The sequence below is a fragment of the Scomber japonicus genome, chromosome 5 (genome assembly GCF_027409825.1).
Source record: "Scomber japonicus isolate fScoJap1 chromosome 5, fScoJap1.pri, whole genome shotgun sequence".
Classification (NCBI taxonomy): Eukaryota; Metazoa; Chordata; class Actinopteri; order Scombriformes; family Scombridae; genus Scomber; species Scomber japonicus.
The window spans coordinates 2339657-2365163 of NC_070582.1; the positions used below are offsets into that span (position 1 = coordinate 2339657).

At 38.3% G+C, this 25507-nt stretch overlaps 1 protein-coding gene across 1 annotated transcript in view; it reads right to left on the bottom strand.

The window, feature by feature from the left end:
* The window catches only part of LOC128358979 (NLR family CARD domain-containing protein 3-like), a gene marked incomplete at its 5' end in the record, with an annotated part of 76823 nt that extends 58526 nt beyond the window's left edge, over positions 1-18297 (bottom strand). Inside the window, 6 exons of the mRNA XM_053319385.1 lie at positions 8848-9021; positions 13022-13195; positions 13881-14054; positions 16134-17677; positions 17789-18036; positions 18168-18297. Of these exons, the coding sequence (XP_053175360.1) occupies positions 8848-9021; positions 13022-13195; positions 13881-14054; positions 16134-17677; positions 17789-18036; positions 18168-18297 (2444 nt within the window). The remainder of the gene's footprint in view (positions 1-8847; positions 9022-13021; positions 13196-13880; positions 14055-16133; positions 17678-17788; positions 18037-18167) is intronic.
* Positions 18298-25507: the final 7210 nt, after the last annotated feature.

Consider the following 25507-nt stretch of genomic DNA (forward strand, 5'->3'; position numbering starts at 1 on the left):
ATGGCACGTTGCCAGAGGCCTTGCTTGTGCAGCTCAACAATCCTGCCACGTTCAAAGACAGAAAGCCTTTGTGCAGATTTGGACTTTTTAAGGCTATGGTCTTAAACTTTTGATCAGCTGACAGCCTGTTGCAGTTTAAATGCAGTTTTCAATAAATTGCACACTTTATTGTTTTTGTCTCTTGCTCCTGTTTCTTCTTTTTGCATTTTGAATCTCTACTTACAACCTGGTTATGATCCACCACCACGAAATACTCATATTTGTAATTTTACCCCGGTCTTAAGATTTTGTTCAGGAGTGTATAACATGTTATTTTACATTCATTTTTGACACACATGAAATAAATATGAGATAAATATGAGTAAAATGAGCTCAAGTTTCAAAATATATCAGCTATAAAACTGTAACCGCCATTTTACAATCAGCCACATAACACGTTTCATCACTGTGAGGACGCAGAAACCAGGAAAAGAACAACAGGAAACTACTTCTGAACACCTCAAACTCTCTGATCTCATATTTTTCTGACACACTTTAATCAACTAAATGATTCACCTGAAAACTAATCATCAGATTGATCAATAATGACAGTAATCATTATTTACAGTCCTGATATTAACACTCACCTGCCTCACACTGTTCTCCTCCTTCTGCTCTACTGACTGTAAGATGGTGACTGAATGGACTTTCACCTTCACTGCCTACCTGTCTGCTCCTCCCTTCTCCTTATTTACTGGAAGTTGTGTGTGTGTGTGTGTGTGTGTGTGTGTGCGTGCGTTCAAGTCTTAAATTTGTCAATCATTAATTTTAAGCTATCATGCCTCAGCTGTTGAGTGTCTATGGGATCAATAAACATAATCATGATCACATGGTGATGATGAGTCAGGAACATCTTCAGACCTGCAGGGGTCAAAGTGTCAACATCAAACCGACCTTCTGCCTGATGTAAATCTGATCTGTGTGTTGAGTCGGGTTCGACACACATGTTGTATTTCTACCTGAAAGGTCGTATCTGGCCGGTCACATCCATCTCTTCCTCTTGCTGTTTGTCAGTGGGTCGTCGTAGAAACCGTATCCTAGCAGGGAGACGGAGTATCACAGAAATGTGTCGTTTGTGGACTGATGTTGGAATTATTGTATGTAATTACCCTTTCTATAATCATTAACCTTTATAGTCTACAAGCATGCTGTTTTAAAGTTGTTTTTCAGGGCCTTTGACCAACTTGTGACCCTGCTCAGGAAGTCCTGGAAGTGTGTGACCACCATGGATCAACTTGTGACTCTGACCAGAGCGTCTTTAAAGTGTGTGTGATCGACTTGTGACCCCCACTCCTTAGAGCAGTAATGACTATGTAAATTAGGGAAATCCTGAAACCAATAAAAAGAAAGGGTTCGGCAAGGTTTGCTCAGAGCGGGTTGGAGATTGTAACTGAGCTGATCTCTGTCCGTTCTCCTTGCAAGTAGAAACTCTAATCCTGTTGTCTTGTCTTCTTTGTTTAATATTTTAAGTGTTTTAGGTTGCTTGAACCTGACAACTGAGCACACGTGCATCAGCTGAGAGTCTCCTGTACACACACACACACACACACACACACACACACACACACAATCAACATACTAAGCTGGAATCATTTTATTTTAGACTCAAGCTGTTTGTCTGCTCTGTCAGCATGTATGTAACCTGCAGACCTGCTGACTCTTTATGAGCCGGTGTGCAGCCTCAGATCCTCCAGCAGGTCTTTACTTACTGCAGGTTTATAACAAAGGGGGACTGGACCTCCTCACTCAGGGTCCAGAGTGATGGAGCAGCCTGCCAGAAGATATGAAGCTCACACACTCAGAAAACTGTTACAATTAAATGTGATTTTTTTCAGACTTTCTGTCGCCTGTTATTGTTTCTGCTTTTAATTTCCTGTTGATAAACTCTGATGACATTTGAACAATATAATCCAGAGATTACAGGAAAAAACTGCGTCACCTGTTCTTGGATTAAGACCAAATTTATCCTGTTGGATCATATTCTGGACTGCTGGGACTCATGTATCACATTATAACGTCAAACACTTTTGGTAAATAACCTTCATTGAATAAAACATGTTCTGTGTCTGTTTCATGACGTCTTGCTGAATCCTGACATATAAAAGCGATGTCAAAGTTGTCCAGCAGATGGCGCCATTTCCACTGAATCACATGCTTTGAAACAGTGAAGCATTTTCAACAACACAGCTGCTTTATATTGATGGAGAGCCTCAGAAAGCTTGGTTTGTCCATCACTACAGTAAATATGATCAGCTGTACTCACTACTGTTTAACAGAGACTCTGCTGTGTGACACAAAGTCCTGATGCTCTCACTTTATTTCTTCTTCTCAGAGAAACAGAGACGAGTCCTGACTGCAGCTCTGTGTGTGTGTTTGTAAATGATGAGAAGAATTGTCATCAATACTAAAATCATAATTGTAGCAATTTTGGATGTTTAAAATTATACGCCCTCATTGTCAGGGGCGCCACCTGATGTTTAGAAGGAAATATCTATTTACTGGATTAATTGTTTATTTAATTAAGTATAATAAATCAATACATTTTGATAAATCAGTCAAATTTCTGAAGTTATGAACTCTCCGGCGTCAGGGACCGTCCTGATATTCACTCCAAATCAATACACACCAAATATGATTACATGATGATATATATGATGAAAATGAAAGGAATTAACAAATGACATACCCACAGAGAAGCAGGAGACAGTTAACGTAAAGCTCACAGTCAGAAACACAGCAAACCTTCATCAGTGTCAGCATTATTTCATCATCATCAAGGCTTTCCTCCTAAAACCTGAAACACTCAAACTACACAACAACTACAACTACTTTATCACTGTTACACTCACTAAAACTACAGTGAAAGAAAACAAACAAAGTAAAAAACTGAATAAAAGTAAAAAGTAATGAACATTTCAAAGCTATATATAACCCTGGTACAGAGACATGAAGGACGAGAAGCTGTGTGTTCACTTCATTCATTATTATATTCATATGTTCACTTTATTCATTATTATATTCATATGTACATAATAACATATGCACAATGGTCACAAAAATGCTTCTCTTTAAAGCTAAAACTTATTAATCAACAAGTTAATCAATGAAAAGTTATAAATTGTACTACTACTATGACTAATAGACAAACAACAACAGATGTGTCTGACTGTACACATAAACAGGTGTGTGTGTGTAGGAGAGAGGAGGATAACAGCATTTTGGCCCGTGTATCACTCCAAATCATCTTATTGTGATAGCCAACCTGTGTTTCTAGGTCTTCGTGGCTGTAAACACTTTGAAAGCTGTAAGTCTGTGAGCCTGCAGCATCTGCTCACCTGTAGCTCACCTGCTTTCAGGCTCATTCAACTGGTTGAACTCTGACCTCTGACCTCTTCCTCCCCCGCCAGGAACAGAGCTGCACCATGATAGTAATGACACATAAATAACATCATATTACCTGTAAACTTAGTATAAATATGTTATTTACTACAGGAGACATATATCATGTTATTTCCCTCTAAATAACTCTCCACTGTGTGACGTCACTCCTCCCATCTATCTGCTCTTTTCTCTTTTTAACAGGATGAAACTAACTGATATTAATAATATAAATAATGTCAGAGTAGGCTGCTGTATGAAGCTTTCTTCCTAGATCTTTTAATATTGTCAATAAACCGCTAACGTGACATGAATCACTGACGGTAGAGTAGAGGTTAGTTACGATGAAGCTAGTAACCTTAGCAACGAAGCTAACGTCATTTATACAGAGGCTAAGCTACTCCTCCGCTTTGACTTTGGCTTTAATAAGTATTTGGTCTCAACACTTTGTTAAATACGGCCAGGCTTATTATCACACTTGCTACTACAACACACACCACCTTTACTTTCAGAGCAATAAATGCTGCTTCACAAACGAAGCTAACTTACCGCAGCAGACGCTTCAGACTCAGGCGGGGAGTTCCTGTCCACTGAAAAGAAGCCAATGCGGAAGTAACTTATAGCTGCATTCTATCAAAAGGCCACCAGGGGGCGAGCGTCTCTATACAAGTCAATGGAGAATTCACCAACTTCCCACTTGATTTCTAACCTCAGTAAACGTTTTCAAAATGTGTTTATGGTCTCAATCGCTAGTTTAAAGCCTTCTTCAATGCAGTATGATGTTCATTTGGGAAATTTTGGCCTCCCTGATTTTATATGTGACGATAAAGCAGGAGGGTATGCATTAGGGCGTGGCTACGTCCTGATTGACAGATTGATTGACCAATGTCCTTGAGATCCAGCCCTCGCAACCAATCGCAGCCTCCCCGTCCGCTGTTGGTCCCGCCCATACGTCTGTCCATGACTCCGCCTCATGCCCATATAAGTAGAATCTATGTTCAGACTCCGCCATGTTGCTCAGCCAGCGCAGTTGTTTCTGCCGTTGCCATGACAATGTGCGTCCACGAAGCGCTGACCGTTAAACCGAAACACCGGCTGGTCACGGCTTTTCACATGTCCGAAAACGTCGCAGCAGATTTACAAACAGGCGTTATTTGGATAAACTGAGCGCATGTGGGGAATCTACATGGTTGCTTTCTCGCCTGAAAAAATGTCAAATGTTAATAATGTGACTTATGAACAGTAAATCATGAAACCTTATATTCAAATATTGTCACTTTACATAAAATAACAGAAATAATTATGGCTGTTACGTTCTCATTTTAGATAACATAATATAGTGATTGTGAATGTATCTTCACTATAATAATAATGTCGAATGTAAAGAAAACATGAACATAAAATACATTTGCGGTTCAACATTTGGTATAGACACTAATTGTAAAGGAATAGTTAAGCCAGGTCAGAATATGAACAGTATTGTAAGTGTTAATGATGATAAAGTGGAATCTGACTGTGTATCAGGCTGCAGCTACATTACATCTGAAATATATTAATTCAGCTTTGATCTGACGGGGGACAAAACACAGGAGGCAGCTGAAGATGAAAAATATAGTTCAAGATTTCAAAGTATCCAGATGTAAGACACAGAGACATGACTGTAAGCTCTCAGTGCGATCCAGTAATCACGTGTTTGCTGATCTCAACTTGAAAAGGTTCACAAACGTATTGCTGCCACAAACACAAACACAAACACAAACAAGCATCAGTATCACATTATAATGCTTTAGAGGAAGTATTTTATTACTTTTGAACAACATAATCTAAAAAAAAAAGCATGTTTATGTTTCTGTGATAAAAGTTATCCGTCATAGTTTTTTAATTTTTCATTAGTAGTTTGGTCAACAGAAACAATAGGGAAATATGACAGCAGAAGGAAGCAAATACAGTGATCTGACCTTTGGACAGTAGGATTGTAAAGGAAGTGTTGTTGTCTCTTGATTAAATATAATGTATGTTCTTTCTTCTTCTTGCTCTGACCTCTTTTGTCTTGTTGTCTATTTGTGCTCATGTGTTCTTTTGGTTTCTACATACTTCCAATGTAGAAAAATAAGAATATACAAAAAGTAATCATCTTGTAGTAAAGCTATGTTACTTTATTTACAAAGGAGGCAATAAAACCTCAGACACAGAGTTACACTGAGAGGAGGAGAAAACAAGATGGAAAGGATGTGATTGGATAGGGCTGGATCACATGATCTCACTTACAAGTTTAAATGATATAGTTATTGTTAAAGCCTCCTGATTGGCTGAGCAGTGTTTACTTACAGGCTGATGCAAATGATTTGTTAAATATGGTTATGAGATATAAATGATTCATCTTGACATCATCATTATGCAAATAAAAGCTGGATACCTTTAACATTTACACACTGAGACTCTCTGAAATGTAATGTGGAGTCTTTAAAAGTGATCAATCAAATGTTTCAAATCAATGGTAAACAAACAGGTAAGTAGTGAAGTGATGATAGAAATGGAGTTAACTCTCAGTGTGATTCTGAGACACTTCATAAATATGAGCCCAGGCTCACAGTCTGACTTATAACACCTGTTTTTATCTTTATTTACATCAAACAGCTCATGTACAACTCATCTGTAAAGTGCTGACTTCAGCTAAATCCAGAGATAACTGTTCAGTTTGTAGTCAGTTAAGAGACTTAAGTGAAGACGACAAAATCCAGATCCAGACTCCAGATGGATCATCAAGATCCAGCTGATCCTCTCTCAACACTCCTGGATGTTCACTCTCACTCTGACAGAGATCAACGCTCCCTTTTCCACCTGATGAGAGAAGAAGAAAGAACAGAGGAGATAAATGAGTGTTTAGTGAGACTCACTTCATCAGCTGTCAGTCAGTGATGCAGCACATCCAGTATAAAGAGCAGCAGGGACTTCAGTCCTGTTCAGACCAGATGTGGAACAGCTGTGCAGCGTAGCTTGCTTCCTTTCAGCTCTCATGTTAACGTGTTGGAGTGAACACACTGAGCTCCAAGCTCACACACCTGCACACACTTTTACTATCAAGTGTGTTTCCTCTGCAGATTTCACTCAAGTACACAGAGGAAATAAAGTGCTGAGAGTCATGAACACATAATTACTGCAGAAACAGAGACATTCACTCATCAGTTTACTGATGGATTTACTGCTGATACATGTCAAATCTGTGTTCAACACTAAACTGCTGAAACCAGCACAGACTGACTCCAACTCTCTACTCACATCAGAGTCTTCAGTCTGCAGTCTGGACTCTTCTGAAGATCAATCAGCTGCTTCACGTCTGAATCCTTCAGGTAGTTCCAGCTCAGATCCAGCACTCTGAGATGGGAGGGGTTGCACTTCAGAGCTGAGGCCAGAGAAGCAGAGCTGATCTCTGACAAACTGCAGTTAAACAATCTGAATAAAGAATAAAAGATGTGAGTTTAGAAGACAAAGTTCCTGTTTGAAATCATTCAGTGTTTCATAATGTGTTGAGATGTGAGGAAGGTTTGGAAGCTGCTGAACAACCTTCAGAGGATCTGAGAGGAGCTGAAAATAGAAAGATTGGCTTTAACTGGACTTGACACTGACTGAACTTTTTTTTACATTGTTGTATCCTGTCTGGATCTGATATCCTTTTGATTGTGTATTATCTTATCTATTTATTTGCGGATGCAAATTAGCGGCTTTGCTATAATCCGGCATATTTGAGACTTTTTAATATCGATGTTCATCAATATGCACTGTCCCTATCCAAAAATAAAGTATTATTATTATTATTATTATTATTATTATTATTAAAGATTTTTAAACATCAACTGAAAACCATCTGTTTAGTCTGGCTTTATGTCCTGTTTTATCATTTAATGCTTTAATTATTTATATTTATAAGATTTATGATCATTATTCATTTTATTATATTTTATTTAATCAACATTTTAATGTTGATCATTATCATTTTTTAAAAATCATTTTCCTAGTTTACTAATATATTTTGTGTAGTAGTTCAGTTTCATTTATTTGTTATTTTTATCTTCTATTGTTTGTATTATCTTTTATTATTTATATTGTTATCATCAGTATTAACTACTCATTTTTTTATTATTGTCTTGTTCTTTGAGGAGCATCGCCCATATGCGATGCTCCTCAAAGAACAACGAACGCACCCGTAAAAAAACAGGGACAGTCTGATTGGTCAATACTAGCCGGCCTTCTATTGGTTGACAGCTTTGATCCACAAAAAATCCGAGAGCAGAGCAGAGATCCACGAGCACAAGCTACTTGAGTGCGAGAGGAAGAACTCGAGTGTGAGCGCAGGAAATCTGTGCGAGCAGCGTTGTAACCGAGTGCGAGGGAGCAAATTTGAGCGTGAGAGCAGAGTTTTGAGAGAAAATATCACAACATCTGAGCATGAAATCAATAAATACTGCTCTCAAATCCATTTAATATGCTCTTGAATTAAGATAGGGAATAAACTCCATAATAATTCTTCTAAATGATAAAATAAATGTAAGCAATTCAAAAAGAAGTCAGAGGTCGCTAACAACGGAAGGAAAACAAGATGGCTTCTGTATATGGCTCATGCATGTCATCTAAAAAAGTGTGTTTTTATCACCACGGTCAGGTTTTACACATAGTATGACAGTGTTGACAAAAAGTGTTGGCTATGATTACAATAAATGGTCATATGGTTTGTAATATGTCCTTAACCTCGAAAATTATGTCTCAATGATAACATTTTAATACTTTTTCACAGGGGCGATTCTAGGATCAGACCTTTAGAGGGGCTAAAGAGGGGGAGGGGGAACTCCTAATAAGAATTTGACATACAATGCCCTGCAAGTGTTCAAACCCCCTGCTAAATCATTGATTTCACTGAATAACGTTAATTACATCAATACATAGTAGAGTGATCTACTATAATGTATAATAATAATAATGGTTCAGAATAAATCAGATTTCTACAGAGAGGACCCTAAAATAGTTAATGAACCCTGAGGGAAACACCATATTAATGACAGAGCTATTCAAAGTACATTAAACCTGTTCAAATAAAACCATTTGAACCTGTTGCATGAGTGTTTGTCCCATCTCTAACATACAGGCTCGCAAAATAATTAAAGTATAAAATAATTTTTAGGGGAAAAAAATACAATAATAATTCAGTTATTTTTAGGGGTGCTCAGATCAAATTTAGGGGTGCTTGAGCACCCATAAAATGGGTCATGTAGTTACTTTCTGATGAGTCTGAAGCAGTTGACATTTGATTGAACTTTTTTTAGAATATTATTCACTTGTTGATCAAATGTTAGATGTGAGTCTAAAATGATTCCCAAGTACTTGACATTGTCAACCTCAATAATCTCAGCACAGAAGTAAGAAATGGTGTCTGACCTCAGAGTCTCCAGTCTACAGTTTGGACTCTTCAGTCCAGCAGACAGATGCTTCATTCCTGAATCCTTCAGATCGTTTCCTCCCAGATGCAGCTCTCTGAGATGGGGGGAGTTGCACTTCAGAGCTGAGGCCAGATAATCACAGCTGATCTCTGACAAACTGCAGTACCTCAATCTGAATAAAGAATAAAAGATGTGAGTTTAGAAGACAAAGTTCCTGTTTGAAATCATTCAGTGTTTCATAATGTGTTGAGATGTGAAGAAGGTTTAGAAGCTGCTGAACAGCCTTCAGAGGATCTGAGAGGAGCTGAAAATAGAAGGATTTTTAAACATCAACTAAAAACCATCTGTTTAGTCTGGCTTTATGTCCTGTTTTATCATTTTATGCTTTTATTATTTATATTTATTTTATTTATGATCATTATTCTTTTATTTTATTATCATTTTCCTAGTTTACTAATGTATTCTGTGTCGTAGTTCAGTTTTATTTATTTGTTATTTTTATTGTTTGTATTATCTTTTATTATTTATATTTTATCATCAGTATTAACTACTCATTTTTTATGATTGTCTTATTTAATTAACAATTTTTGGCTTTTTTAGTTGTTTTAAATTTTAAAAAATGACAGAGAGACTGTTTTCTCACTTGTCTGTGTGATGAGCCTCTGCAGAGCAGAAACATCTACAATCAGCAGAGAGGCAGCCAGTAAGACGGTAAACTGTGGCATTAACAGTCTTCACACTGCGGGATTCTTACATATGATAAACCTTTACATTTAAGTTCTTGACAAACGACTTTCCACAATACGGATTAAGCCTGTCAGCGCCATAAAAATCTCTGTAGGTGACATTATCTTCAGTCTGTGGAACTTTCCTCTTTCCTTAACTGGCTGGATGAGAGGCTAACTTCGATGCAGGAGAAATAATTTAATGATGCGTCTCTTCAGATTGTCCAGAGAGAGGAGAGGAGGAGATTATGTTTTTTTTCATCCTCCTGATGAGGAGAACATCAGGAACTATTTGGGTTCAGTATTTAGTCTAAAGACACTTCCACATGTGGGCTGGAGGATCCGGGAATCGAACCAGCGATCTTGTGACTGCTGGACGAGCCGCTTTACCTCCTGAGTCACAGCTGCCCCTAAATAAGAGTCCCAGGGACTCTCTGGAAGTTGAACTTTCTCTGTTAAGTTCTAGATTTTCATGGATTTCTTCTTCTCCATTAATTTCAGTGAGAAGAAATAAAGACACAGCTCCTTGTGAAATATGTAGAAACTCTGTTGTGTTTTTTAAAAAAAATCACATTTTTTTTATTCAGAGAAATTATGAAATAGAAGAAATAACCAGTAATGTAAATCTTCTAAAGACACTAACAAGTTTACATTCATGAAATAAATGTTGTTTCAATATATTCATTACACAATAAGCAGCTGTTATGATCTAAATAATCAGCTTAAAAATTCCCCAGAAGGTTTTATTCTATCAATAATCTTTAATAATAATTTTCACTTCGATTGAAAACTTAAAAATGTTGTTCATTTCTCAGCTTAATTCTTAGAGAAATGTTGTAAAATTGAGTTTGTGTTTGATGGAAAGGGAAATAATTCCTTGACAAAGGCTTTCTGGATTATTGGCTCATTTTAGATGAGTGACAGCGAGTCCATTCACCAAAAGTTTAGGAAGACGTGGATTTACATGATTTTGATACAAGTTATAAGACATCATAATTATAGATTATGGGATAGCTTTGACAACATTATCAAACTGTTTTCACTCATTTCAATTTTAAACTAAAAGTCTCAGAAGTTCTAATGTTTCCAGTATTTTCCACTAAGAGCATTACAGACCATATTCCTCTCTCCACACAGTTTGTGTAAAATAAGGATTTATTCCTAAATACCACAAACCTCTAATTCCTCCAATTAAATCATTTTCCAATATAGTAATACCTGTTGATGAAATGTGGATCATTTAATAGGAGCTTTTTTAGCTCATCATCACATCTCAGAAGAAGGTTAACACCTCCTAGTTTGATCCAAATGTTTCCTCAGATATGAAACCATGAACTGTTTTCATTTTGTTTTAATAGTAATATTAATACACTCAATGTCAAAGGCTTTTAGCCTCCTTCCTCATACTCTTCATCATCATTCATTTTCTAATAAAGTGTGATTTTCAAATAGAATGAAAGTTAACCTGGTTTATAGCTTTTATTGCATTTCTGGGAAGTGACATTGAGTAATCTTAGTAAATTAAACTTTAAATAAAGTCAGTTTGTGAGCATGAGTTCAGATCAGATTTATATTTATCTACATTATTCCAAATATGGACATAATCTAGTGAGTTATTATCCTTTGTAATGTGTATGCCGAGGTATTTAATGGTTGATTTAACAGGAATATTATGAACTGTCATCAGATGGAAGTTATTCATTCACATTTTAAAGCTTTCATTTTAATTCATTTGATTGTTGTCATTTCTGCTTGCCTCATGACTCCCCCACCCTCATTACACTTGGCTTTGTTTTTCACCCTCTCTGCTGCTGCACGTGTCTACTCCACATTATTCACATATCCCCAAATCATGTGTGCACACCAGTGAGCTTCGTGCAAATATCCAGCAGCGTCTGCACTGAATGTGTTTGGGAACAGAAGTATTTACTGGGTAACTGATATGATCTAACAATACTTTGTGATTCAAAATGCAACATAACAGATGTGTTTCACACCTTTCTCCATCACTCATCCTGATCTTTCTCTGACTGTCAACCACTCTGTTACACTCTTTAAATCTAGCTGCATCCACCACATACGCTACTCCATCAACAACGCCCTTTACTGGAACTCTTCTATGAAGTGGGAAACATGACACTTGGGAATCATCTAACTCAGATATTTCCAACAGCTTCTTCAGGTGTGTCTGTGACACATCCAACAATGATCAATCCACTTCTTTTAACATCGGCTAAGTAGATGTCATCTTAACCCAACTTGTGACTCCATGTTTGTTTGACAGACGTCAGAATCTGTCCTCGCTCCCAGTTCATTTTATTCTAGCTGAGTGGATTTCGTTTTCATTCTCTTAACTTAACTTTTCTTCTTTTCTTCTTTTTCTCCCTGATTACTTCCTGCTGTTTTTTTCAAGTTTATCCACCTCAATCTTCCTTCTGCAGGATTGTCGTGACTCAATGCTGCTAATATAGCAGCTAACAGCTAATATAGTAGCTAAAAGCTAATATAGCAGCTAACAGCTAATATAGTAGCTAACAGCTAATATAGCAGTTAGCAGCTAATAGCTGCTTTCTCAACAGGGACAATGTGCATCATTGAACATTTTAGATGCACCCATTTGTAGCCAAAGCCTGATTTCCATTGGCAGTCTCCCTGACAGATGTTAACGGCATAATTCCTAAAAAAGTAAATACATTACACATAGCACATACGAGGAAATTACAATAAATAATCACAACAGTCACAGAGTCACAGTATAAGACTCCCAGCGACACATTAAAATAGTATTGCACACTTCATGTTGCTTCCAGTACCTTATGCATGTGTAAGCTTTATGCCCTGTTTCTAAATGCAACTGAGTAATGATCAGACGGGGTAGAAGGGACTGTTTGGGGTGTGTAGATGGGGTGTGAGACTGCAGCAATGCAAAATCCAGTACATAGGTCTTATTGTGGTTGTGATTGATTATAATGAATGTCAATCTTCCTTCTACAGGACTGTCGTGATTCAATGCTGCTAATGTAGCAGCTAAAGGCTAATATAGCAGCCAGCAGCTAATACAGCAGCTAACAGCGAATATAGCAGCTAACAGCTAATATAGCAGTTCATCTACATTATTAAACTTAAAATCTGATTTTTTTTCACATCATAATAAATTGATTTCCACAAAGTCGACATTTTAAACATCATGCTGCTCTAACTGAACCATTTACAACAAGTAACCACTGCATACACACAGCACAGTGCACATGTTCACTGAGCAAAGGTATATATGCAATGATTGAAGATTTGAAATATTGATTATTGATCATTAAAATAAGAATCAGACCTTCCCGTTAAGATACTCAGAGTGGATCAGCATAATATCAACTTTATGTCTGCAGTTTAGTGTCACCACCACTGTCACATCATATTAATCTCAGCACAGAAGTAATAAATGTGTCAGACCTCAGAGCCTTCAGTCTGCAGTCTGGACTCTCCAGGAGATCACACAGTAGCTTCACTCCTGAATCCTGCAGGTTGTTTTTACTCAGATCCAGATCTCTGAGATGGGAGGGGTTGCACTTCAGAGCGGAGACCACAGAAGCACAGCTGACCTCTGACAAACTGCAGGTGTTCAATCTGAATAAAGAATAAAATATGTAGATTTAAATCCATTTATAATCCAATCAGATGTGTTCAGGTTTTAAATGTATCGTTCAACAGTATTTTGTCCTGATCGTTGAAGTTTTACCTAAAATGAGCAGAGTGACTTTGTCTTTGTGTTATTGTGGATCATCATCACGTCAGCCTTCTACACACATCATCCAAATGTCACCACAACATTCAGACACATATTCATGTCAACACTGAGTCATAAAATACTTTAAACACCTGCACTGATCTCTGTGTGTGTGTGTGTGTGTGTGTGTGTGTGTGTGTGTGTGTGTGTGTGTGTTCAATATCAGGATCAATATCAATGATCAGACATTATTCATTAAAACACATTAAAGAATATAATAAACAAATATTTCTCCTTCATGAACTTGATCAGTTTCAAACAGATATTAGTTGAGAGGATCTTCTGTATACAGATGTGACTCTTTACCAAAAATTACAAACATTCATTTAAAAACTAACAGTGAACATTTTCTACAGTTTCTTTAAGAATCATCTTTTATAACTACACTCTAAACTTTGTACAATAGCAAAATGAAAATATGGAAATAAAATGAACTTCATGGATGTAAGTTATGTATGTACATATATTAGTTTCAGCTGTTAAACATTAAGATCAACAATAGTAACAGACAGTCAGTGAACTGACCTCAGACTCTCCAGTCTACAGTTTGGACTCTCCAGTCCAGCAGACAGACGCTTCACTGCTGAATCCTGCAGGTAGTTGTCACTCAGGTCCAGGTCTGTGAGATGGGAGGGGTTGTACTTCAGAGCTGAGGCCACAACTTCACAGTGAGACTCTGAGAGGTCACAGTTAACAAGTCTGTAATGACAGATAATATATAATACACACTTTAATATTAAATATAGATTTTAGGCATTTTGATGACTAAACAAACTGAGACGTGACAACTAGCTTAGTTCTCTCTGTTGGCAGAACTGGTCGGACATTAATCACCATGTTGATGGTTTGAAACTTGAGCGTCTTTGAGCAACACACTGAATACTAAACTGTACGTAGATGTGTAAAAAAAAAAGTAAGTGACTTTGGACAAAAGCTGCTAAATGAAAGTAATGTAAATGTGTCATGTTGTGATTTCCCCTTCAAATCAAAGCTGAGTTATTCAGTAAATCTCCTCACTCTCTCTGCTGCTGTACTGCACACTTTCTAATGGGACTCTCTGTTTTGGTTTCATCTTCATATATGTCTTAAATGTCTCCTTGCTTTGCTCACTTGAGTCGTATCCTTGTGTCCTTAGTCCCTCCCTCTAAAGGTACAAGGGAGAGCTGCAGGAAAAGATGCAAGAGAAGAAGAATCCAGGAAACATGTTTTTGGACGTCTTTTCCTTTCAGGCATCATCTGAAGTGACGTCAGCTGTCAGTCTGCAGCTGTTAACAGCTCTTTAGTGTCTTTTGATGTGCTGGACTTTAAATGTGATGTAGTGTTAAACATGAATAAGTGTGTACAGTCAGCACTGCCAGCACAGTGATGTAGTGATGTCCTCCAACATGACAAAAGAAAAGGTGAAATATCTCTGCATGTTTCTCCTCAAATCAACCGTTTGACAAACATCTGCAGGTTATACTGGGAACAGATCCATCACACCAGTTTGTAACTGCTCACAAACTGAATGCACATTTCTACTTTTTAAAATCTATTCATAATTTACATCTGCATTCATTGATATTGTGTTTGTAATTCCTGATTTAATAATCCATGTTATGATGAGAATGTGTCATAATGTGAAGGAATAATTAAGTGGCCAGTAGCTTCTATGTTTGAAGGAAAGAGGAAATGTGTAAATCTATCTTCCATCAAATGTGACTTTGTGCCTTGTCACAGTCTGGCTCTATGTATGTTCCTCTCAGCTCTGAGTGAGTCTAGCTCTAAGTTCAGCTCTCACTCACCACAACTTCCTTCCTCTCTGCTTTATGTGACTATCTAGCAAGGGTGTTACAAACTCTCACTCCAATCACCTCACTATAAAAACTAAAAATATTATAGCCTGTTGACTGTCATAACTAAACATATATTATATTATTTTATAGTATAGTATATTATAATAAAGTAATTATATTATATTATATTACATTATTTTGTATTATATGTATATTATATTATATATATTATAGTATATTGTAGTATATTATATTCATTATATCATAATATAGTATATTGTATTATATTATATTATATTATATTATAGTATAGTATAGTATAGTATAGTATAGTATGGTATAGTATAGTATAGTAAATTAATCTATCAATCATTACAAATAAACAGAATAATTGTGTTTACTAATGTGAGCTATAAACACACCAACAATAAAATGAAGCTTTTCTTGCTCTCATAGCATTTGTAACATGAAGAACATTTGAAGTGAAGCTCTATAAGTCAGAGTGTTTGTGTGCACATCCACAAACCCTCAGTGGAATCGGTGCTGGATACTAAATCTATTCAACTGTGATACAAGGAGAACTCACACACTGGAATCACAGCTCCATTTCATTTAACTGGAACATTTCCAGCGACGACTGGTCGTCCTCAGGCAGATACCCACAGGAGGGAAATGAAGGATATATACTGTATATCTAAATGTCCAGTGACATCATCATCTAATCACATTCATATGTGTCCAGATATCCTCATCACCAGGAAGATAAAAACATGAATGTGAATAGAAATGTGTGTTTGACTTGTGATGAGGATATCTTGACACATGTGAATGTGCTTGCAGGTTCTCCTTGTAGTGAAACACTACTCATGTAAAAATTTGGCAACAAGCAGGTGTAACACATGTTTAACACTTTTATAGTGTGCATGTGTGACTCTTTACTGTAATACTGATGCTTCAGATGAGAAAGCAGCTTTATAATGTTGATAATCACATCTGGACTTACCGAGCCTTTCTGCAGTTCCTCACAGCTGGGATCAGTCTCAGTCGTCCTTGCCATGATGTTTTATACTTCCACAGGTCCAACTCATCCAGAACCTCCTCTGACATCTGCAGCATGTAGGCCAGAGCTGAGCACTGGATATCAGAGAGTTGCTTCTCTGATCTGTTCTCTGACTTCAGGAACTCTTGGATCTCCTGATGTACTGAGCGGTCGTTCATCTCCATCAGACAGTGGAAGATGTTGATGCTTCTGTCAGGAGGGATATCCTCACTGTTCATCTCCTTCAGGTTGTTGATGACTCTCTGGATGGTTTCTGGACTGTTGTCTGTCTGACCCAGCAGGCCTCCTAAGAGACTCTGGTTTGTCTCCAGAGAGAGGCCATGAAGGAAGCGGACAAACAGGTCCAGGTGGCCATTTTCACTTCTGAGAGATTTCTCCATGGCTCCCTTCAGGAAGGCATCCAGAGATGAGTAGCTGTAATCTTCTCCCAGGAAGTTCTTCAGTACCTCTGTGTTCCTGCTGGTGTAACAGTGGTACATGTAGACTGCAGCCAGAAACTCCTGAACGCTCAGATGAACAAAGCTGTAGACTGTTTTCTGGAAGATCACACTCTCTCTTTTGAAGATCTCTGTACAAACTCCTGATAACACCGAGGCCTCTGTGACATCAAGACCACACTGCTCCAGGTCTTCTTGGTAGAACATGATGTTTCCTTCCTCCAGTTGTTCAAACGCCAGCCTCCCCAGCTTCAGAAGAAGGTTCCTGTCAGCCTCCATCAGCTCCTGTGGACTCATCTCATGTCCCTCATCATATTTGTTCTTCTTCCTCTTTATCTGAACCAGCAGGAAGTGTGAGTACATGTCAGTCAGGGTCTTGGGCAGCTCTCCTCTCTGGTCTGTAGTCAACATGTGGTCCAGAACTGTAGCAATGATCCAGCAGAAGACTGGGATGTGACATATGATGTGGAGGCTCCTGGATGTCTTGATGTGTGAGATGATTGTGCTGGACTGCTCTTCATCACTGAATCTCCTCCTGAAGTACTCCTCCTTCTGGCCGTCAGTGAAGCCTCGTACTTCTGTTACCCTGTCCACACATGAAGGAGGGATCTGATTGGCTGCTGCAGGTCGGGAAGTTATCCAGATGAGAGCCGATGGAAGCAGCTTCCCCTTGATGAGGTTTGTCAGCAGCACACTGACTGATGACTTCTGTGTGACATCAGTCACGACCTCACTGTTGTTGAAATCCAGTGAAAGTCTGCTTTCATCCAGGCCGTCAAAGATGAACAGAACTTTACAGACAGCGAGCATCTCTGCTGTGAGCTTCTGTAATGTTGGATAGAAAACATGGATCAGCATGAGCAGACTGTACTGCTTATCTTTGATCAAGTTCAGCGCCCTGAACGAGAACAGAATCAGCAGACTGATATCTTGGTTTTTGGATCGCTGTGCCCAGTCCAGAGTGAACTTCAGCACTGAGAAGGTTTTTCCAACACCAGCGACGCCGTTCATCAGAACCACTCTGACTCTATGTAAGACTTCACAGATGTCCTGATCCTTGGTTGGAGCGTCATGGAGGGTCTTCATCTTGGAAGCTGTTTCAAGCTGCCTCACCTCATGTTGGGTATTAACCTCTTCAGTTTCCTGTTGGTCAGGTAAGACTTTAAAGATGTCCTGACACTTGATTGGAGCGTCATGGAAGGTCTTCATCTTCGAAGCTGTTTCAAGCTGCCACACCTCATGTTGGGTATTAACCTCTTCACTCTGTCCCTCTATGATGTGGACCTCAGTGAAGATGCTGTTGAGGAGGATTTCACTTCCTCCTTCATCAGTTCCTTGAGTCACACATTCACATGTGCTGCTCAGACTGATCTGATGTTCATCTAAAAGCTCCTGCAGACCACTTTCTGCTGAAAGATAAGAAAAAAGGTAGAATGAAACAGAAATCAGTGTGACTGTTAATGTTCAGTAGGATAGAGGAGGTAGATTCCTGTCCTGTTTTCAGAGATGATGACATCAGCAGACAGATCGTCAGTCTTACTTTGTACAGTGCTGGTCTGACTGTCTGTCTGCAGTCCAGGTCTGGTTCTGGATCTTTTTCTACACTTGGGACAGGAGAGGACTTTTGATGAATCAGTAGTCTTCTTATGACGGTCCCAGTATGAGGTGATGCACTGTCTGCAGAACCAGTATCCACAGCTGGTAGAGACTGGATCCTTCAGGGCTATCCGACACAAAGAACAGCAGGGCAGCTGCTCCTTCACAGAAACAGCCCTCCTATTCCTCTCTCTGTGGACATGAACACATTCTTTATGACACATGACATTAGTGGAGGCAACCGACAAGTCAGGAACAATAAGCAGGAGGAAACTGAGCCAAACAGAAAAGTCCACTAGTGAAAAATAACAGACTGCTGCTCTTTTGTGTTGTGCTGCTGAACAGAGAGCTCTGCTAAATATCTTCATAATGCCTCTTTTCATGAGTGTTTCTCTCTCTCTGTTTCTGCTATAGTCTCTCTCCCTCTGTGTGAGTGTGATACAACACTTTGACACATTTGACTTTTCCCAAATGTTAAACATCAGGTTCAGTTTCCTCTGCTGCAGTGGTCAGTCTGCAGTGATAAATCAGCTGCAGCAGGCTGTTTCTATACATTTACATGACCTCCTCCCATATTTAGTGTCTTTGAACAGGAACACGTTGAGACACAGTCTGTATTACATGAGACCAAACATTGTACCTGCTGCTGCAGTCCTTTAGTAAATAAGGACAGACACAGTTTGACTTGTTAGTAAATCCTTAGTAAATATCACCCTGGGTTACCTGCTGCTACTTTACATTTATTGACTGGAAAATCAAACAGCAATAGCAGCCCTGTCTCTGTCTCTGGTTAACATGAACATGAAGATCTGTTGGAGATTACAGCGGAATGAAAGCTACTTCATTATTTCTTTCCACTGTATTTCCTTCAAATATACACCTCAACCTTAATGAAAGCGTCTCACTGAATCATCTTCAGGTCAGTTTACAGTAGAAACAGTCTCTTACTTTGTGTCTGAGGGTCCAGGTTCATTACTGAAGAATGGAACATCACCTTTAGACCGATCACTCTTCATAGACAGACAGCTGGATATTACAGACTCTGTTCTCTGTCTGTAGGCGTGAATGAGTCTGTAGAGGCTGCAAACCATTACATTTAGGATCAATGAGGAAATAAACCCATGTTTTATGTTGTCATGGCAACAAAGTGGAAAAACAAAGAAATTATTTCTTAAGTAGTTGAAATAGCACTTTCTTGGTGTTGAGCTACAAAGGGTTAACATGAAACATGTCACAGGGTCATGATGTTATAATGACAGCACTTATGTATGAATGATATAATAATATGAAACAGTCTCTTACTTTGTGTCTGAGGGTCCAGGTTCATTACTGAAGAATGGAACATCACCTTTAGACCGGTCACTCTTCATAGACAGACAGCTGGATATTACAGACTCTGTTCTCTGTCTGTAGAAACAACAAATGTTTGACAAACATCAGTAGTTGTTGTAAAAAGCAGGTTTAACCCTTTGTAGGTCTGCTCAACCAAAAAAAAAAACACATAGGAAAGAAACCAGTCCTGGAGACGTGTACATCTGTCTTCCTCAACCCTTAACTAGAGTTCACTTTGTGTCATGATATCTGCTCATGAACTAAATTTATTGAACCCATTTAACTTTTTTTTGGAAATCTTTAACACTTGTATGAGGAATGTAATGCACAGACAGACCATCAGATTGTGTTATGGTTGCTATAGATACAGGTTGTTCTATGGTTGCTATAGATACAGGTTGTTCTATGGTTGCTATAGATACAGATTGCGTTATGATTGCTATAGATACAGGTTGTTCTATGGTTGCTATAGATACAGGTTGTGCTATGGTTGCTATAGATACAGGTTGTGTTATGGTTGCTATAGATACAGGTTGTTCCATGGTTGCTATAGATACAGATTGTGCTATGGTTGCTATAGATACAGGTTGTGTTATGGTTGCTATAGATACAGGTTATTCTATGGTTGCTATAGATACAGGTTGTTCTATGGTTGCTATAGATACAGGTTGTTCTATGGTTGCTATAGATACAGGTTGTTCAATGATTGCTATAGATACAGATTGTACTGACATCAGAGATCCTGCTGGAGACATTTTTGAAGTTGACTTTCATTTCTTCATCTTGTACATGAACAGAATGAGTCTCTAACATGTTTTTAATAAAAGTCTATGACCAATGAGGCGTGAATGAGTCTGTAGAGGCTGCAAACCATTACATTTAGGATCAATGAGGAAATAAACCCATGTTTTATGTTGTCATGGCAACAAAGTGGAAAAACAAAGAAATTATTTCTTAAGTAGTTGAAATAGCACTTTCTTGGTGTTGAGCTACAAAGGGTTAACATGAAACATGTCACAGGGTCATGATGTTATAATGACAGCACTTATGTATGAATGATATAATAATATGAAACAGTCTCTTACTTTGTGTCTGAGGGTCCAGGTTCATTACTGAAGAATGGAACATCACCTTTAGACCGGTCACTCTTCATAGACAGACAGCTGGATATTACAGACTCTGTTCTCTGTCTGTAGAAACAACAAATGTTTGACAAACATCAGTAGTTGTTGTAAAAAGCAGGTTTAACCCTTTGTAGGTCTGCTCAACCAAAAAAAAAAACACATAGGAAAGAAACCAGTCCTGGAGACGTGTACATCTGTCTTCCTCAACCCTTAACTAGAGTTCACTTTGTGTCATGATATCTGCTCATGAACTAAATTTATTGAACCCATTTAACTTTTTTTTGGAAATCTTTAACACTTGTATGAGGAATGTAATGCACAGACAGACCATCAGATTGTGTTATGGTTGCTATAGATACAGGTTGTTCTATGGTTGCTATAGATACAGGTTGTTCTATGGTTGCTATAGATACAGGTTGTTCTATGGTTGCTATAGATACAGGTTGTTCTATGGTTGCTATAGATACAGGTTGTGTTATGGTTGCTATAGATACAGGTTGTTCTATGGTTGCTATAGTTACAGGTTGTGCTATGGTTGCTATAGATACAGGTTGTTCAATGGTTGCTATAGATACAGATTGTACTGACATCAGAGATCCTGCTGGAGACATTTATGAAGTTGACTTTCATGTTTTCATCTTGTACATGAACAGAATGAGTCTCTAACATGTTTTTAATAAAAGTTTAGAACAAATGAGGTGTGAATGAGTCTGTAGAGGCTGTAAAACATCATATTTAGGATCAATGAAAAAATAAATCCATGTTTTATGTTGTCATGGCAACAAAGTGGAAAAGCAAAGAAATTATTTCTTAAGTAGTTGAAATAGCACTTTCTTGGTGTTGAGCTACAAAGGGTTAACATGAAACATGTCACAGGGTCATGATGTTATAATGACAGCACTTATGTATGAATGAATAATAATATGAAACAGTCTCTTACTTTGTGTCTGAGGGTCCAGGTTCATTACTGAAGAATGGAACATCACCTTTAGACCGGTCACTCTTCATAGACGGACAGCTGGATATTACAGACTCTGCTCCGTCCTCCTCTTCCTCCTCTTTCTTCATCTTCTGGAGTCTGAGAGGTAAACCAGTAACACTGGAGACACACACACATGCACAGTATAATAAACCCAGTCCTGCCTCTCAACTTAGTAGCTTCTTATTAGTTGACATGACTTTAACTACAACCATGTGTGTTTTCTAGTCATCACAAAGAGAAACTTTGACTCTGGTTTAAATCCAACAAACAGACTTCAGATAAACATGTGTGTGCTTCTTAACTGTGACTTCTCTCTATTTAGAGGCAGCAGTGAGTCACGTTATGAGCTGCTGATTGGAAACTTTCTGTTAGTTAAAAAAACAAAACATGTAATATAATTGTTTAAAATGTGTATACGTAAAACAATATATCTATATGTTAATTTACACTTTTTTAAGTATTCACATTTTTAACAATTATATACACTCCTGAACAAAATCTTAAGACCGGGGGGAAAATTACAAGTATGAGTATGTTGTGGTGGTGGATCGTAACCAGGTTGTAAGTAGAGATTCAAAATGCAAAAAGAAGAAACAGGAGCAAGAGACAAAAAAAATAAAGTGTGCAATTTATTGAAAACTGCATTTAAACTCAAACAGGCTGTCAGCTGATCAAAAGTTTAAGACCATAGTCTTAAAAAGTCCAAATCTGCACTAAAATCTGGTTTTCATGTCATTTTCTGTCAGAGACATTCACACTATCATGCCCTCCTGATGACAAAGGCACAAAGGCTTTCTGTCTTTGAACGTGGCAGGATTGTTGAGCTGCACAAGCAAGGCCTCTGGCAACGCGCCATCGCTGCCGAGGTTGGACGCAGTAAAGTCATTTTAAATTTCTTAAACCATCCTGAGGGTTATGGGACAAAAAAGTGAACAATTTCACCTGCTCTGAGCCGGAGGATCCAACAGGCCGATCCTCGACCCAAATTAAGGCCCTTACTGATGCTGACTGCAGCCCAATAACCATAAGACGGTGTGAGAGAAGGACTTAAAGAACAAAAAACATCTTCCATGACCACGTCTCCTCCCATGACACAAACTTGCCCATTGGGACTTTGCAAGGGAGCACCAAACATGGGACATTTAAAGGTGGAAGAAAGTTTTATGTAACCTTGATGGTCCTGATGGCTTCCAACGTTACTGGCATGACAAGGAGCTCCCACTGGAGGTTTCTATGCTTTTTCCTTCCACATTTCAATGTCCCATGTTTGGTGCTCCCTTGCAAAGTCTAAATGGGCAAGTTTGTGTCATGGGAGGAAATTTAAAATACTACTTACTGCCTCCAGCCTCGGCAGCGATGGCACGTTGCCAGAGGCCTTGCTTGTGCAGCTCAACAATCCTGCCACGTTCAAAGACAGAAAGCCTTTGTGCAGATTTGGACTTTTTAAGGCAATGGTCTTAAACTTTTGATCAGCTGACAGCCTGTTTGAGTTTAAATGCAGTTTTCAATAAATTGCACACTTTATTTTTTTGTCTCTTGCTCCTGTTTCTTCTTTTTGCATTTTGAATCTGTACTTACAACCTGGTTACGATCCACCACCACGAAATACTCATACTTGTAATTTTCCCCCCGGTCTTAAGATTTTGTTCAGGAGTGTATAACATGTTATTTTACATTCATTTTTGTCTCACATGAAAGAAATATGAGATAAATATGAGTAAAATTAGCTAAAGTTTCAAAATATATCAGCTATAAAACTGTAACCGCCATTTAATAATCAGCCTCATAACATGTTTCATCACTGTGAGGACGCAGAAACCAGGAAAAGAACAACAGGAAACTACTTCTGAACACCTCAAACTCTCTGATCTCATATTTTTCTGACTCACTTTAATCAACTAAATGATTCACCTGAAAACTAATCATCAGATTGATCAATAATGACAGAAATCATTATTTACAGTCCTGATATTAACACTCACCTGCCTCACACTGTTTTCCTCCTTCTGCTCTACTGACCGTAAAATGGAGACTGAATGGACTTTCACCTTCACTGCCTAATTGTCTGCTCCTCCCTTCTTTACTGGAAGTCATGTGCGTGTGTGTGTGTGTGTGTGTGTGTGTTGAAATCTGAAGTTTATCAATCATTCATTTTAAGCTATCATGCCTCAGTTGATGAGTGTCTATGGGAGCAATAAACATAATCATGATCACATGGTGATGATGAGTCAGGAACATCTTCAGACCTGCAGGGGTCAAAGTGTCAACATCAAACCAACCTTCTTCTGCCTGATGTAAATCTGATGTGTGTGTGTTGAGTCGGGTTCGAGTTACATGTTGTATTTCTACCTGAAAGGTTGTATCTAGCCGGTCACATCCATCTCTACCTCTCGCTGTCTGTCAGTGGGTCGTCGTAGAAACCGTATCCTAGCAGGGAGACGGAGTATCACAGAAATGTGTTGTTGTGGTGGACTGAGCACACGTGCATCAGCTGAGAGTCTCCTGTACACACACACACACACACGCAATCAACATACTAAGCTGGAATCATTTTATTTTAGACTCAAGCTGTTTGTTTGCTCTGTCAGCATGTACGCAGCCTGCAGACCTGCTGACTCTTTATGAGCCGGGGTGCAGCCTCAGATCCACCAGCTGGTCTTTACTTACTGCATGTTTATAACAAAGGGGGACTGGACCTCCTCACTCAGGGTCCAGAGTGATGGAGCAGGCTGCCAGAAGATATGAAGCTCACACACTCAGAAAACTGTGACAATTAAATGTGACTTTTTCATACTTGCTGTCGTCTGTTATTGTTTCTGCTTTAATTTTCCTGTTGATAAACTCTGATGACATTTGAACAATATAATCCAGAGATTACAGGAAAAAGCTGTGTCACCTGTTCTTGGATTAAGACCAAATTTATCCTGTTGGATCATATTCTGGACTGCTGGGACTCTTGTATCACATTATAACGTCAAACACTTTTGGTAAATAACCTTCATTGAATAAAACATGTTCTGTGTCGGTTTCATGACGTCTTGCTGAATCCTGACATATAAAAGCGATGTTGTCAAAGTTGTCCAGCAGATGGCGCCATTTCCACTGAATCACATGCTTTGAAACAGTGAAGCATTTTCAACAACACAGCTGCTTTATATTGATGGAGAGCCTCAGAAAGCTTGGTTTGTCCATCACTACAGTAAATATGATCAGATGTACTCACTAGTGTTTAACAGAGCCTCTGCTGTGTGACACAAAGTCCTGATGCTCTCACTTTATTTCTTCTTCTCAGAGAAACAGAGACGAGTCCTGGCTGCAGCTCTGTGTGTGTGTTTGTAAATGATGATGAGAAGAATCACATCAATACTAAAATAATCATTGTAGCAATTTTGGATGTTTAAAATTATAAGCCTTCATTGTCAGGGGCGCCACCTGATGTTTAGAAGGAAATATCTATTTACTGGATTAATTGTTTATTTAATCAAGTATAATAAATCAATACATTTTGATAAATCAGTCAAATTTCTGAAGTCATGAATTCTCCGGCGTCAGGGACCGTCCTGATATTCACTCCAAATCAATAATCACCAAATATGATGATATGGGGTTTATTAACTATCAATGACAATCAATAAAAGTAAAATGTGAATAATGAACAAAACAAAAGGAATAAACAAATGAAACACCCACAGAGAAGCAGGAGACAGTTAATGTAAAGCTCACAGTCAGAAACACAGCAAACCTTCATCAGTGTCAGCATTATTTCATCCTCATCAAGGCTTTCCTCCTAAAACCTGAAACACTCAAACTACACAACAACTACAACTACTTTATCACTGTTACACT